A 13,473-nucleotide genomic window follows, 5' to 3' on the forward strand; every position below is an offset into this window, starting at 1 on the left:
GTGGGGGCTATACCAAAACGTGGACCTATATAACCCAACTTTGGTAGGAATGTTTTCTGGCCTCTGAAGACACAAAATACCAAATTACAACCAATTCTGTGGTCAAATGGGTCTAATACATTCAAAATATATTAAAATGACGCGTACTTTATATGGGGCCTTATATGGGGGCTATACCAAAACGTGGACCTATATAACCCAACTTTCGTAGGAATATTTTTTGGCCTCTGGAGACACAAAGTACCAAATTACAACCAATTCGGTGGTAAAATGGGCAAAATAACTTAAAAATTCCTTAAAACGACGACGCGTCACGCGTCATTTTGTATGGGGCCTATACGAAAGCGTGGACCTACATAGCCCACTTTCAATTCCAAAAGTCCTACGTAAATATAATATATTTTCGCAAAATTTCATCAACCTACGTCAATCCACAGACGGACAGACGGACGGACATGGCTATATCGATGTAGAATTGCACGCTGATCAAGATCTACAATGATTATTTCGAGTAGTTACAAGCGTAGTGACAAACTTAATATACCCCCATCCTATGGTGGAGGGTATAAAAAGCCAAAACTTAAATAACAGGCTATTTTAAATAAAACCAAATCCTATGTTAAAGTAATATGTCTGCTGATGAATGAATTTAATGTCCTTATTTTTATTATTTTGTTTTTAGTCTTTTATACGTATTTATGTATATAGAATGAAAAAATACAAAAATTAAATTGAATCTATATATTTTCTTAATAAAACAACATATTTATACCCAAAAGTCGCTATACATAACATAATTGGAACTCTTTTATTAATATCGTTTATAACGACTATCGCTTATAGCGTCCGAACTTGGTCTGTCCCTTGACCGACGTTATAAGCGATTTCGACTGTATTTACATCAAATCCGATTTTTTTCCATTTTCCAATTTAAAGTTTAGACCGGAAAAAATTTGAATTTCGAATCAAACATCCGAAAAGTTTACGACTTTCGGACTAAACAAGCGATAATTTTCCGAATATCGGATCAAACATTCGATAATTTTCCGAATTTCGGATCAAACATCAAATGTTCTGAAAAAGTATCCGAAAATCATCCTATTTTTTGCTGATTTTCGAATGTTCCTTCATACGAGTTTTCGTGGACAACTTCACACAATTTTGATCCGATTTCGGAACGAATTCGGCATCAGAATCGGAAACTTGTGCAGAATTTCATTCCGAATTCGGAAAAAATCCGAAAAATTTGTTAGCTGGGATAGGACACCAATAATTATTTATAATAGTATTTAAAATTTCAATTTTAATTGAGTACAAAAATGACACTGGTAATCTTTTTTGGTTCGTTCTTCTCATCAGCGTTATGTGGAATTTTGATATATACTCCTGATATTATACTCCTAATGTACATACATATATTTGTAAAATTTTTACATGATTTCTAACCCCAAGCATTCCGGTCTCATTCGAATACTTTTCTCTTTTCTTTTGTTTCTTTGCAGAATCAGCAAAATCCCCCGTCGTTGTGTGTGTGTGACGAGGAAACACAAAGGTACTGTAACACCAGCAGTAACAGGAGTAACAACAAAGTTCCTCTGCTTCTTGTGACCAGCATTATCAACAAGTCGAAAACGGGCAATAACTAGCAGCGAAAATAATAGTAACTGACAGGACTATAAGCTGTAGTGTAGCGCATTGAACGAATACTAAATAACAAACAAGTATCTCGGACAAAGGACAAACAAAAACAGCATCCAATAAGAAAGAGGATAACAGTCATCAAACAAAAAGTGAATATCCAATTGTATAATATTTGCCATCAATACATTAGGACAACAAAATGTTTATACGAACAACAACAATGAGATGTCTAAAAAACAGTACAACAGCAGTGAAAATGAAAAACGAGATCAATACAGAACAGCAACAACAACAAAAACAAACACAACGCTACACAATCAGCCATCAGTTCAGAGATCAAACGAAATGTCAAAAACGAAAAATCAAAATATCAATTCCCAGAAAAATGAAACAGAAAATCAAACACAAAAAGAAATTGCATTGCTTGGGAAAAAGCCTGAATCAACAACAACAACAAGAACAAATAGTTTTATTCATAAACTAAGCTTGTGGTTATATTTGGAAATTTATTTTACTCTGCTCCAACATTTTCATCATCTTCAACGTCAATATGAATGTATTATAAAGTCATTAAACTTATTAAATCAAAAAATTAAAACAAAACAGCTAAACAACGGTCTGGCCATTATTATTCACTGTAGATGGTTAACTATAATTAGTGTCGCCAACTTTATACAAATAAGTATTTCAAAATATTATACACAATTTTTGCAAAATATTCAATATAAATTAAATTTAAGTGAACTACTGATACAAGTAAGATGGATATTAGGAATTTGCCCGATAAGACTGATAAAAGTAACAACATTACAACAAATTCCTAAAAATCAAAACAGAGAAACAACAACAACAACCGGCAAAAAGAAACCCCATGTAATGGAGGTAATATTAAGACGAAATACTCAAATAATCTGCAACTTCAGAGAATTAGAAGTAATGCCCCGAGAAACATATAGTAAAAAACTTCTATCAGAAGTAACCTCAATATTGGAAAACCCTTTAAATTTTGACGACCATTTGGTGAAACTTAAAAAACTACAGATGACATCAACTGATCATAAATCCAGCCAATTAACCCCATTAAATAAGCTTGTTGAAAATACAAATGACCCAACAACAAAATATTTTCCTTCATTTAATACTTCTGGTCAAAGAAAGAAGAACTCAAAAAGTAAATGCCTAATGTCAAGAAAAATGAAAAGCGTTATCAAATATATTTTTAAAACGAAAGTTGAAGAAAAACCACCCAACACGCTTATGAGACCAAGTAGCCAAAAGTCCATCATAACGAAGAAAGGAAAAATGTCGGGTTTTCATGTTAGGATAAAACTCAGATACACACTTCATAGCGATTATGACAATTCTGTTAATTTACCTCCGTATACTCTAATATTCAATAAATATCCATGTCATGTCAAAACCAATTGGAAACTATCCTCAAAAACCATTTCCCATCATCTAAAATGTATTGGCATCAATAGAGAGGAAATTGATGTTGTCTTTTTCACTGTAAAATCGACAACTCCATGTTTCAAAATATCAACTACACAAAATTTCTGTAGAACTGGCAAAAATAAATTAAGCACTTGTAAAGCTAAAACTCATCTACAAATACCTAACAAGCAGCTGTATTCCAAGGAGCCAAGTCATTTTGAAGTTAATAAGACATTAGTAGCTTCAAACCAAATAAACAAGATACGATTCATAATTGGAGCAAAGAAACTATTACTGCTTTCAAGCAAATTGGAGCACATAAAACAGTTAATGATTCAGTGGCAACATCAGGAGCTAGTAGTGGTGTTAGCCAAATTTGCCAAAGTATCTCTCTTGGCTGAAGAGCAGCATACTTGTAGCAAAGAAAAAACTTGCGAAAATTTAGCAGTTAAACGAATTCACTTAAAAACATTGGCATGTTGTTCCATGGACTCAATTTCAATTCATAAAATAAACGAAGAGAACAAAACGGAAGACCAAACAAAATACAGAGCGTTTTCTACAACAACAGCAACGGCAAAGGAACACGAAGTTATTCAGCTACCAAGCCAACATTATGATAATAATAAATATTATCTTGTTTGTAAGCAACTACTGCTGCTAAATGAACATACCAATATAGAAGCTAAATACAGGCAACAGAACCGGGCGACGCCGCCGTTGTCCTCTTTACACCACCAGGAATCCAAGTGCCAGTACATCCTGTCTATTCCTTGTTTTTGGCAGAGATACGGATATCCGTTAGTATTACAAAAAAGAATTTTCAAATATCTTACAAAGCTAACGGAGCGTACAAAGACTACAGTTAACAGCAACAACAACAACAGCAGCAGCAACGAAGAGCAAAGCAACACAAATTCCATCGTACCTTCACATTTAGATGATAATGGTTGTGATAATGAAGGTTTGCAGCAAAGCGGGTCTAATGTATTACCCCAAAGAATTTCTCAAGTTTCCAAAAGTGACACAGCAACAACAACAACAACAACGACAATGACAACATCAGCGGTATTTTACAACACAAATTCTAAGACCAACAAATCCCCGAGATCCTTTAATGCAAAGGCTGGAACCTTACACTTTCCTACTTCAAATAGTGCTTATGCAGCAAACATTCCATCAAGCAATCTTCAAGTGTCGGCAACATTGTCCAACACATTGAAGCCGACAAAGAAGACAAGGCAAATGGCTTCTTCTTTATCGTCTTTAACGTCAGAGCTTCCACATTTTAAACATTGTCATCATTCAAATTTCCACCTAAAATTATCCAACAACAACACCCTTATCTCCTCTTTGGTATTACCAAGACATACAACGCCATTGTCATTCCTTTCCTCGGCATCGTCTTTGTCGTCGTCATCGTCAACATCATCTTTGCCATCTTCATCACGGACCCCTATACTGTTGCTGTTCTTTCTATTGCTATTGTCAACCATGTGGCATACATCCGAAGCATTTCATGGCAGCGTCAAATTGAGCACGAATACCATCAAAACGAAATTCGGTCTGGTGCGTGGCATTGTGGTGCGTTCATCGCCATTAGTTGAAGCTTATCTGGGCATACCGTATGCATCGCCACCTGTCGGAAGTTTAAGGTAATTATTTTAAGATTTTTATTTCCATTCCAATGCTAGAGCATTGTCACATAGAACATTCTTTTGAGATGTAGATGCATATACATAAGCACAAATATATTGGTTTTTACTTGAATTCACAATGGTGCAGTTGTACAGTGGAGAAAAAGTTGAAAAATTACACGATAAAGCCTTAACCAAAAATATCATAAACAAATGGTTACGATTAAAGTGCAGTTTTAGAATATTCGTTGTGTTTTGTTTTTATGTTTGTTTGTTTTTCCATTTGTAACGCATTGAAATAGTCATTTGCGACCCTATTAAATATATATCGCTCATTTACTCAAAGAGTGACACATCTCAAAAAATCCAGTTTCGAGAAAAACGCGCTATAAAGTTGGCGATTAAAATTTGACTTCCCCACTTAAAAAGATTATTGCACAAAAACTAAAATAACTACTATTTTGCAAACAGCTAGCCATATATCAGTGCAAGATCAAGCATGATTTGATGTATTTTAGTGCTTCATACACTCAAAAAACTTATGTGTTGAATTATGCGATACTCGTTGTAATTGAGCTGTAACACGTCGAGCTTTAGAGATATCAGTATGAAAATTTGACACAAGATAAAATAGAAGTCGTAGAAAAAAAACATAAACTTCTAACTGAGAAAGCGCATTTTTTGAGTTATGCCACTCTTTGTGTAAATGAGCGATATATTCTTGATCAGGGTAAAATTCTGAGTCGATCTATACATGTCCATCCGTCCGTCTGTGGTAATCACTCTAGCATCCAAAAAAATGGAGATAGGACGCTGACATTTTGGGACAATTCGTCTTTTGTTTGCAGACAGCTCAAGTTCGATGATGGGTTATTTCGGTTCACGTTTTGGTATAGCCCCCAAATAACGGTACCGCCCGATTTCAGGTATTTTTGACGTTTTTGATCACATTTTCAAATTAGCTATAATTTGACATTTAGAGTTCCTAGTGATCAACATACCTTTAGCCCCCATATAACGGTACCTCCCGAATTTCGGTATTTTCAGGATTTTAGCTACAATTTTAAACCGAACTACCTGTAATTTGACATTTGTTGTTCTCAGTGTCCACGAAACTTCTCCACCAAAAATCGTCAACATCGATCCATGTTTTTGAATAGTCCCCTTATAACGGTACCTCCCGATTGTCGGTATTTTGAGGATTTTAGCTAAAATTTTTAACCGAACTAGGTGTAAGTTGATATTTAAGGTTCTCAGTGGTCAGGAAAGTTCTCCACCAAAAATCGTCAACATTGGCCCATGTTTTGGTATAGCCCTCATATAACGGTACCTCACGATTTTTGGTATTCTGAGGATTTTAGTTACAATTTTTAACCAAACTAGCTGTAATTTGGCATTGAGGTTCTCCGTGGCCTCGAAACTTCTTTACTAAGAATCTCCAGCATAGTTTCTTGTTTTGGTATAGTCCCCAGAGTTTTAGATACAATTTTCAACCGAACTAGCTGTAACTTTTTCACTTCAAATCGTCAACATAGGTCCATGTTTTGGTATCGCTCCCATATAAAGGTACCTCCCGATTTTCGGTAGTTAGTCTTAGCTCATTTGTTTGACGGAAATACCCGTTATTTGACTTTTGAGGTTCCCTGCAGTTATAAAACATTTCTACCGAAAATTTTAAAAATAGTCGATAATTTGATATGGCCCCATAGGTGGTACCTTTCACCTTAGATAATTTAAGCATTTGGGGTATCCATAGTCGAAAATTTTTTCCACCTAAAATTGTGAAAGGAAACTAATTATCTCATTTTAATTAAGACTATTTTATGGTGGAGGGTATAAAAAGTTCGGCCCGGCCGAACTTAACGATTTTTTACATGTTAAATTTTCTTGCGTAATAAAGGAACTTGTATTATAACTATGAACCCCAAAGACTTTGGAAAAAACATTAAACTCCACCACGGATGTGGAACAACACTAGTCCATGTTCAATTAATTTTTATTTTGGAATAAAAATTTAAAAAGTCTGAAGGTCATACATGAACTTGCTCCGATTTTATTAATTAATTTAGAGCCCGCAGAGTCGCAATTTCGGTCCAAAAATGTAACAAAAAATAGGAAATACATAAAATCGGTCGGTATAGTAAATCGTGGACATACACGACAATTCTCTTTAGAAATGTACTGTATACGAAACGTAGAACCTTTTAGTTCGGTAATGTGGTAAAACTCTTCAAAATTCCTAAAAATCGGTCGGCACCGATGAAGTGTAGGATTCAGATTTGAAGGTAATTTTGGAAATTCGTACTTATGTGTACTAAAGGAAAAATTGGTACTAAATTTGGTGTAATTTGAATTTGGGTGACCCCAAAGAGCTGGAAATATAAAATATGAAATAATGATTACTTTTGGAGTGAAGGTTTGAGGTAGTTTTGGAAATTCGTACTTATGGGTACGGAATGTACTAAATGGTACTAATTTTGTACAATTTCGATTTGGTGAATTACTGTTGGACTGTAGGATTGATAAAGTTTTAAAATTATGTGTATGAAAAGTGCCAAATGTTACTAAGTATGGAACAATTTGAATTTGGGTGAACGGATAGAGATTAATCCCGAAAGTTGGAATTAAGATTACTGTTGGAGTGTAGAACTGAGAGAGTTTTGGAAATTCGTACGTATGGTTACGAAAATTACTAAATTTGGTACAATTTTGATTTGGGTGAACGAATAGAGTTGGAATCCTGAAATTAAAATAAAGATTACCGTTAGTGTATAAGATTGAGATAGTTTTGGAAATTCGTACTTATGGATACGGAAATTACTACATTTGTACAATTTGGATCTGAGCGAATAGATAGACTGGAATCCTAAAATTTGAAACTTCGTGCTTATGGATACGAAGAGTATCGAATGGAACTAAATTTGGTACAATTCGGATTTGGGTGAACGAATACAGCTAGAATCCTGAAATTTGAAATTAAGATTACTGTTGGAGTGTAAGATTTAGGAAGTTTTGGAAAAACGTACTTATGGGTAGGATTTTGGATGTGGTGGAACGAATAAAATTACTGTTAAAATGAAGGATTGAGGTAATTTTGGAAAATCTTACTTATGGGTACGAAGAGTACTAAATGGTACTGAGTTTGGTACAATTTGATAATGGACGAACGGACAAGGCTACGAAATGGTACTAATATTGGTCTTTTTTAAAAACAAAATAAATCTACAAGAATGTTTTACCCTCTGAGGACATAAGGCTCATTATTAAAACACCTCAAAAATGTGGCTCGCTTTTGATGTGTAAGGGTAAGATACGGCTTATTTTTTTTCGACTACTTAAACAAAAATAAATATTGATTAAAATTGGTATTAGTACAAGAAAATTGCTCTCCCCTTGGAATATGCCCAACAGAACCGAGATATCCGCATTGGAAATAAAATTCCACAAGTGGAAATTGGGATATCGGAGCGTCTTTTTCTATATATGTCGAAAACCAAAAATGTTTTACAATCGATGAATACGAGTTTCACCCATTCAGAATTCGCGAACTGTTAACATATTCTATATAGTATGATAGACATTCTTTAAAATGAAGTGTTTTAGGAGGAATCCCGTAAGGTCTACCATTAAAATTAATTTACGTGGAAGCTGTGTTGCCAACAAGTTTTTTATGCTCCCTTCCGATTTCTGGCTTAACCTTACATTTTATAGACATATGCCCAAAGAAAGACTCAAAGAATACTTCATGCGCAATATGATACTAGTGTATCATTTTTCGATATATCCACTGCATCCACCTAAAATTGATGCTGACATATTGAAGCCGGAATTTCGGGGTTTTTTGAATTGTTTTAATAATTCGAACGCGCAACAAGATAATATTCAAAACTCATAATAGGATTATAAAACTCGTGATTTTACGTATTTTAATGCATATCTCATGAGTGTGCTCCTTACAGCATCCTAGTAATTGGAGTCTAAAGGCCAATATTTGATGCGTGAATTTTTTTTAAAAAACCTATTTTTTGCGTTTAAAATTTAGAAGTGCCATTCAATTTCCTTTTTACCCCGCGTGAATTTAGTTTTTTTACGCGACGCGACGGATCTAATGAGCCCATTCGCGATCGAATCCATCCACTAAAACCGCGGATATAGATACCCTGAAAATAGGAAAATCTGCAAAAATTTATTTTGACAAATCCGCGTACTAAACCGCGATTTTCTTTAAAATTTTTTACGTAAATGGAATCCTTTATACGCGATTATAATATTTGCGAAAACGCGTGTCATAAATTACAGAGATTCGCGAGTAATATGGGTTTTTACCAAAAATAGAATGTGGAGGCACATCCGCGGTTCTTGAAGAATCTGTTTGAAATATGTGTATATAGACGTATTTTTGATGGGTGCTACTGAAACCGGATGCGCATCAACATCTTATACAAATTGCGCGATTTTTACCCACTTTTAGGTTTTTTGCATTGTGTGATGCAACTGGCGGCACACTTTGACCGCTGAGTGAAACATCGAAATATGCATAAATATTGAAAGAGATTGATTCGCTGTATCCAAAAACGAATGCGCATCAACTGATTTTAACTAATTCGCGAATAATAGGCATTTTAATTTACACATTTTTTGAATGATTGTAATTTCAATATTACTATAAATTTCCTATCCTTATAAGTTCTCACAGTAAGCAAATAAGCTTTCACGATGGTAAACCATATTTCTTGATGAAGTTTTAGCAGTACACATTAATTACACTGTGCTACAGTGAAAATTTGCAGGGGTTCTAATGCATAAATTCGGTTTTGTGTGAGTCCACAGAAGACGAAAATACCTTTGGTTTCTTTGGGTCACTTCGGTTTTTCATTTTATAACGGTAAATGTAGTGAAAAATGGGCTTTCTTGGATTTTCAACTTTAAACAGACATTACTTCTTTTTTCCACAACCGATTTGCACACGCTATTTATCATTTTAAAGGGGAGAGTAATGCCTTTCGAACAAGCCATAGAGTTTTAAAATCGGTTAACAAATGGCTAAGTAATAGTGGTTTAAGTGTGACAAAAACGCATTAAAAAACAGTAAAATGTTTTTCCTTGTGCTCTATGCTGCGTAAACGACACCTAACTGTACAATTATTTACTGTTAGCAAGTAGGAAATTTAGTTGGCTTTCCAAAATGGGAAAACCAACAAAATCGGTTGAAAAATTAATGCGTTATGGCATTTTTTGTGTTTCAACTTTATGGTTTTTTTCATATTTTCCTTTGTAAACGATGGGTATCTTAGCATGTATGATTCTAATTGGGATTATCCTGCTTAACACTTACGCATAAGGTATCAATGTTTTGTAAAGGAAAATATGAAAAAAAACCAAAAAGTTGAAACACAAAAAATGCCATAACGCATTAATTTTTCAACCGATTTCGTTGGTTTTTCCATTTTGGAAAGCCAACTAAATTTCCTACTTGCTAACAGTAAATAATTGTACAGTTAGGTGTCGTTTACACAGCATAGAGCACAAGGAAAAACATTTTACTGTTTTTTAATGCGTTTTTGTCACACTTAAACCACTATTACTTAGCCATTTGTTAACCGATTTTAAAAATCTATGGCTTATTCGAAAGGCATTACTCTCGCCTTTATAATGAAAAACAGTGTGTGCAAATCGGTTGGGGAAAAAAGAAGTAATGTCCGTTTAAATTTGAAAATCCAAGAAAGCCCATTTTTCACCACATTTACCGTTATAAAATCAAAACCCGAAGTGACCCAATGAAACCAAAGGTATTTTCGTCTTCTATGGACTCCCACAAAACCGAATTTGTGCAACAGAAATCCTGCAAAAAAATTTTGTCCACTTTTGTATCACAGTGTTATTGTATGGGATTTTAGCGAAATAGTTGGAGAACTCCCAAATATTTTTTTCTCATTTTTCGAATCAAACCAAAAAAATATATTTGCAACAATATTTTCCGACAATAAGTTTTTCTCTTTTGTTGTTGCTATAATAAGTAATTTATGTACCCAATCTCTATAAATTTGGTATCATATTTTTCTACGCATTGTCTAGATTCCGCATATATTTTTTAATTTATTTTTTGAGGGTTTGTACAAATTCTGGGACAGGACAATTTGGATTTTCTTAAATTTTTTTATTATTTGTTGATTTTCCGCGAAAATAATAATAAATTTAATAACTATTTGAACACATACGAATAGATACCCAGCAAAATAAATTGGAAGTAGTGCAATGTAGACTACTTCTTTCACGGCATGTTTTTATGCAGTTCAAACGGAGTCGTGAAAAAGGCACTCCACTCCTCACATTTTAACCGCATTTGGATGCAATCCAAAGAATCACATCCATTTGTCACATTTTAACAACATCCGGAGGCAGTTCAACGGAGTCGTGAAAAAGGCACTCCAATTCCTCACAATTTAACAGCATCCGGATGCAGTGCAAATGGAGTCGTGAAAAAGGCACTCCATTCACTACATTTTATTAGCAGTTGTTAGAGATCCCTACATGTACATAAATCAGTTTGTACATCTCTACAGGCTGCGGAATACGTTTCCAAAAAGAGATAATCGTGTTAACATTTCCAAACATTTTTTAATACAAACTAAATAATATTTAATTTGTGAACATTTTTCCGGTAACTCATGAGAAGAAAATTTCCCAATGGAGTGCTGTTGGAGTACATGTCGAAATCTTCACTAGTGATGGGAAGACAATATCAAACCAATTTAGCAGATGAAGCAAAAGCACTTAAGCTTGGATTAAATGAAGAGCGGAGGAAACACACATGTTTGCGATTGAATTCAATAGAGAATTTTCATAATTTGTGTTAATTTACGTAATAAAGTTATTAATATGTTTGTTTTACACAAATAATAAATGCATTTGATTTTGTTATTCAAAACACGTGCTCTGGACTGCCTCCTATTCTACCCCAAAAGGTCAGTTAAAATGCAATGCCAAAGGGTCAGTTAAAATGCAGTGCCAAAGGTTCAGTTAAAATGCAATGCCAAAGGGTCAGTTAAAATGCGGTGCAATGGAGTGCTTCTTTCCGGGGTCACTCCCTTGTAAAAATCATGAGTGAAAATGCATAATTTGATGCACTTCCAAATCACTTGTACATATCATTTAACTGCCTCTTTGGAGGCAAACTTTTCGCTGGGTATGGAATGCTGTAAACGATTTATGCATACATTTTCACATAACAACAAATAAGATGTTTTTAAATATTTTTTCTTTATATGAGAATAAAAACCGCTATAACTTTTGCGCGCATCGTCCAATTTTGTGAACGCGAACAGATTTGAAACTAGAATTTTTTTCTTAACCTCTATACCAAAAATTGTAGATGTGCTAGCAAAAAAATTTGTAATTTTTTTCAAATGGAATTGCAAAGGATTTTTGGTTTTCGCCATATGTATGTATCTATATGACCACTTTTGGTAATGGAATTGGGATCGATTTAAAGCTCAGAACTTCTACATTAATATAGATCAGTTTTGTTAAAACCCAACCAAAGCTAGAATATTTGTCAGTACAATCAAATCAAAAAAATTTATTATTTTAAAGGTGATCTGTTTTTCTTCTTTTGACGGGCTTTGCCTTTGAAATACCCTTATTAGAAGCGGAGATATTAACATAAGAACGAAACCATGAATTTTTTCGAAGTTAGTTTTTTGTCCATTCTGATATCCAATGCATATTATCTGGGCATCTCCAAAATCAACAGTTTCCTTTCTAACCCAGACCCCCATCAGCCCCCAAAATTTCGTGACGATCCGATCAAAATTGCGATCTGTAGCGTGATTACAAAAAATGGAAAAATGAGATGTATTACCGACAACTGCGATATCTCCGTCATTTGACCACCTACGTCAACCTACTAGAAAAGTTTCCAGCCTAATAATGAAAACGCGATTATTTATTATCAAAAACAGTTGTATTGTTTTCTTAAGTAGTCTCCATCAAGATCTACATGGGTTTTGAACACTTTTACAGCCTCTTCTGGCGATTGCTACTATTTTTCAGGGTCACCTGGATCCACCGTATTTTTCGAAATTTCTTGCACCGATGACACGGAATCCAACGAGAAAAAAAACCCATTTTGGCGCCATGTGTTCATGCAATATTAAATGTTAATTGGTAAAATAAATGTCCAGGGATGCCTCTATGTCAGGTTATAAAACATGGCGATCTTGCATTATCCGTTCACGCGCGGCTTAATTTTTTTCTGACACAACGGCTGTTTTGGGACCACTCTCACGACCTTCGATTATCCACGTCGAAAGTTGCTAAAAATGATCGGACGAAAATGTTTACCAGTAAGTTCCATTTTTTTACAAAGTGATTTTTTTAAGTCCCTGTAAACAACACAACACATGGTCGAATGTCAAACAGTCCTGAGTACGTTTATCCTAAAAACCGTCAAACTTTCAACAACAACAAATCAAATGGCGCCTGGCATCACGCAAAGTTGCCTATGCCAGAAAGTTATTGTGCAACCCTCATACCCTCCCACATAGGGGTGTAGGGTATAAAAATGGTGTAATCTCCTCTTGTCATAAGCACGGAAATATCATAGATATATCGAACAAAAAATATTACGCAGATATGCTATATTGCCATGGAAATAATACCAGAAATAAAATTTGTGTTTCCAGAGGCTAAAAGCATTTCATCGAAAAATTGTTTATATTGGTCCACGTTTTTATATAGCCCCCATATAACGCGACTCGTA

At 34.5% G+C, this 13,473-nt stretch overlaps 1 protein-coding gene across 3 annotated transcripts in view; it reads left to right on the forward strand.

Moving 5' to 3' along the window:
* Window positions 1–13,473, forward strand: part of Nlg2 (Neuroligin 2) — a 652,897-nt gene that overhangs the window by 596,222 nt on the left and 43,202 nt on the right. For all 3 annotated transcript variants that reach the window (XM_073968160.1, XM_073968161.1, XM_073968162.1), the window contains one exon: window positions 1,503–4,730. In XM_073968160.1, coding sequence (XP_073824261.1) covers window positions 1,867–4,730 — 2,864 coding nt within the window. In that variant the 5' untranslated portion in view covers window positions 1,503–1,866. The remainder of the gene's footprint in view (window positions 1–1,502; window positions 4,731–13,473) is intronic.

The sequence above is a fragment of the Musca autumnalis genome, unplaced genomic scaffold, assembly GCF_047663935.1.
Source record: "Musca autumnalis isolate F117 unplaced genomic scaffold, ASM4766393v1 scaffold_2, whole genome shotgun sequence".
Classification (NCBI taxonomy): domain Eukaryota; kingdom Metazoa; phylum Arthropoda; class Insecta; order Diptera; family Muscidae; genus Musca; species Musca autumnalis.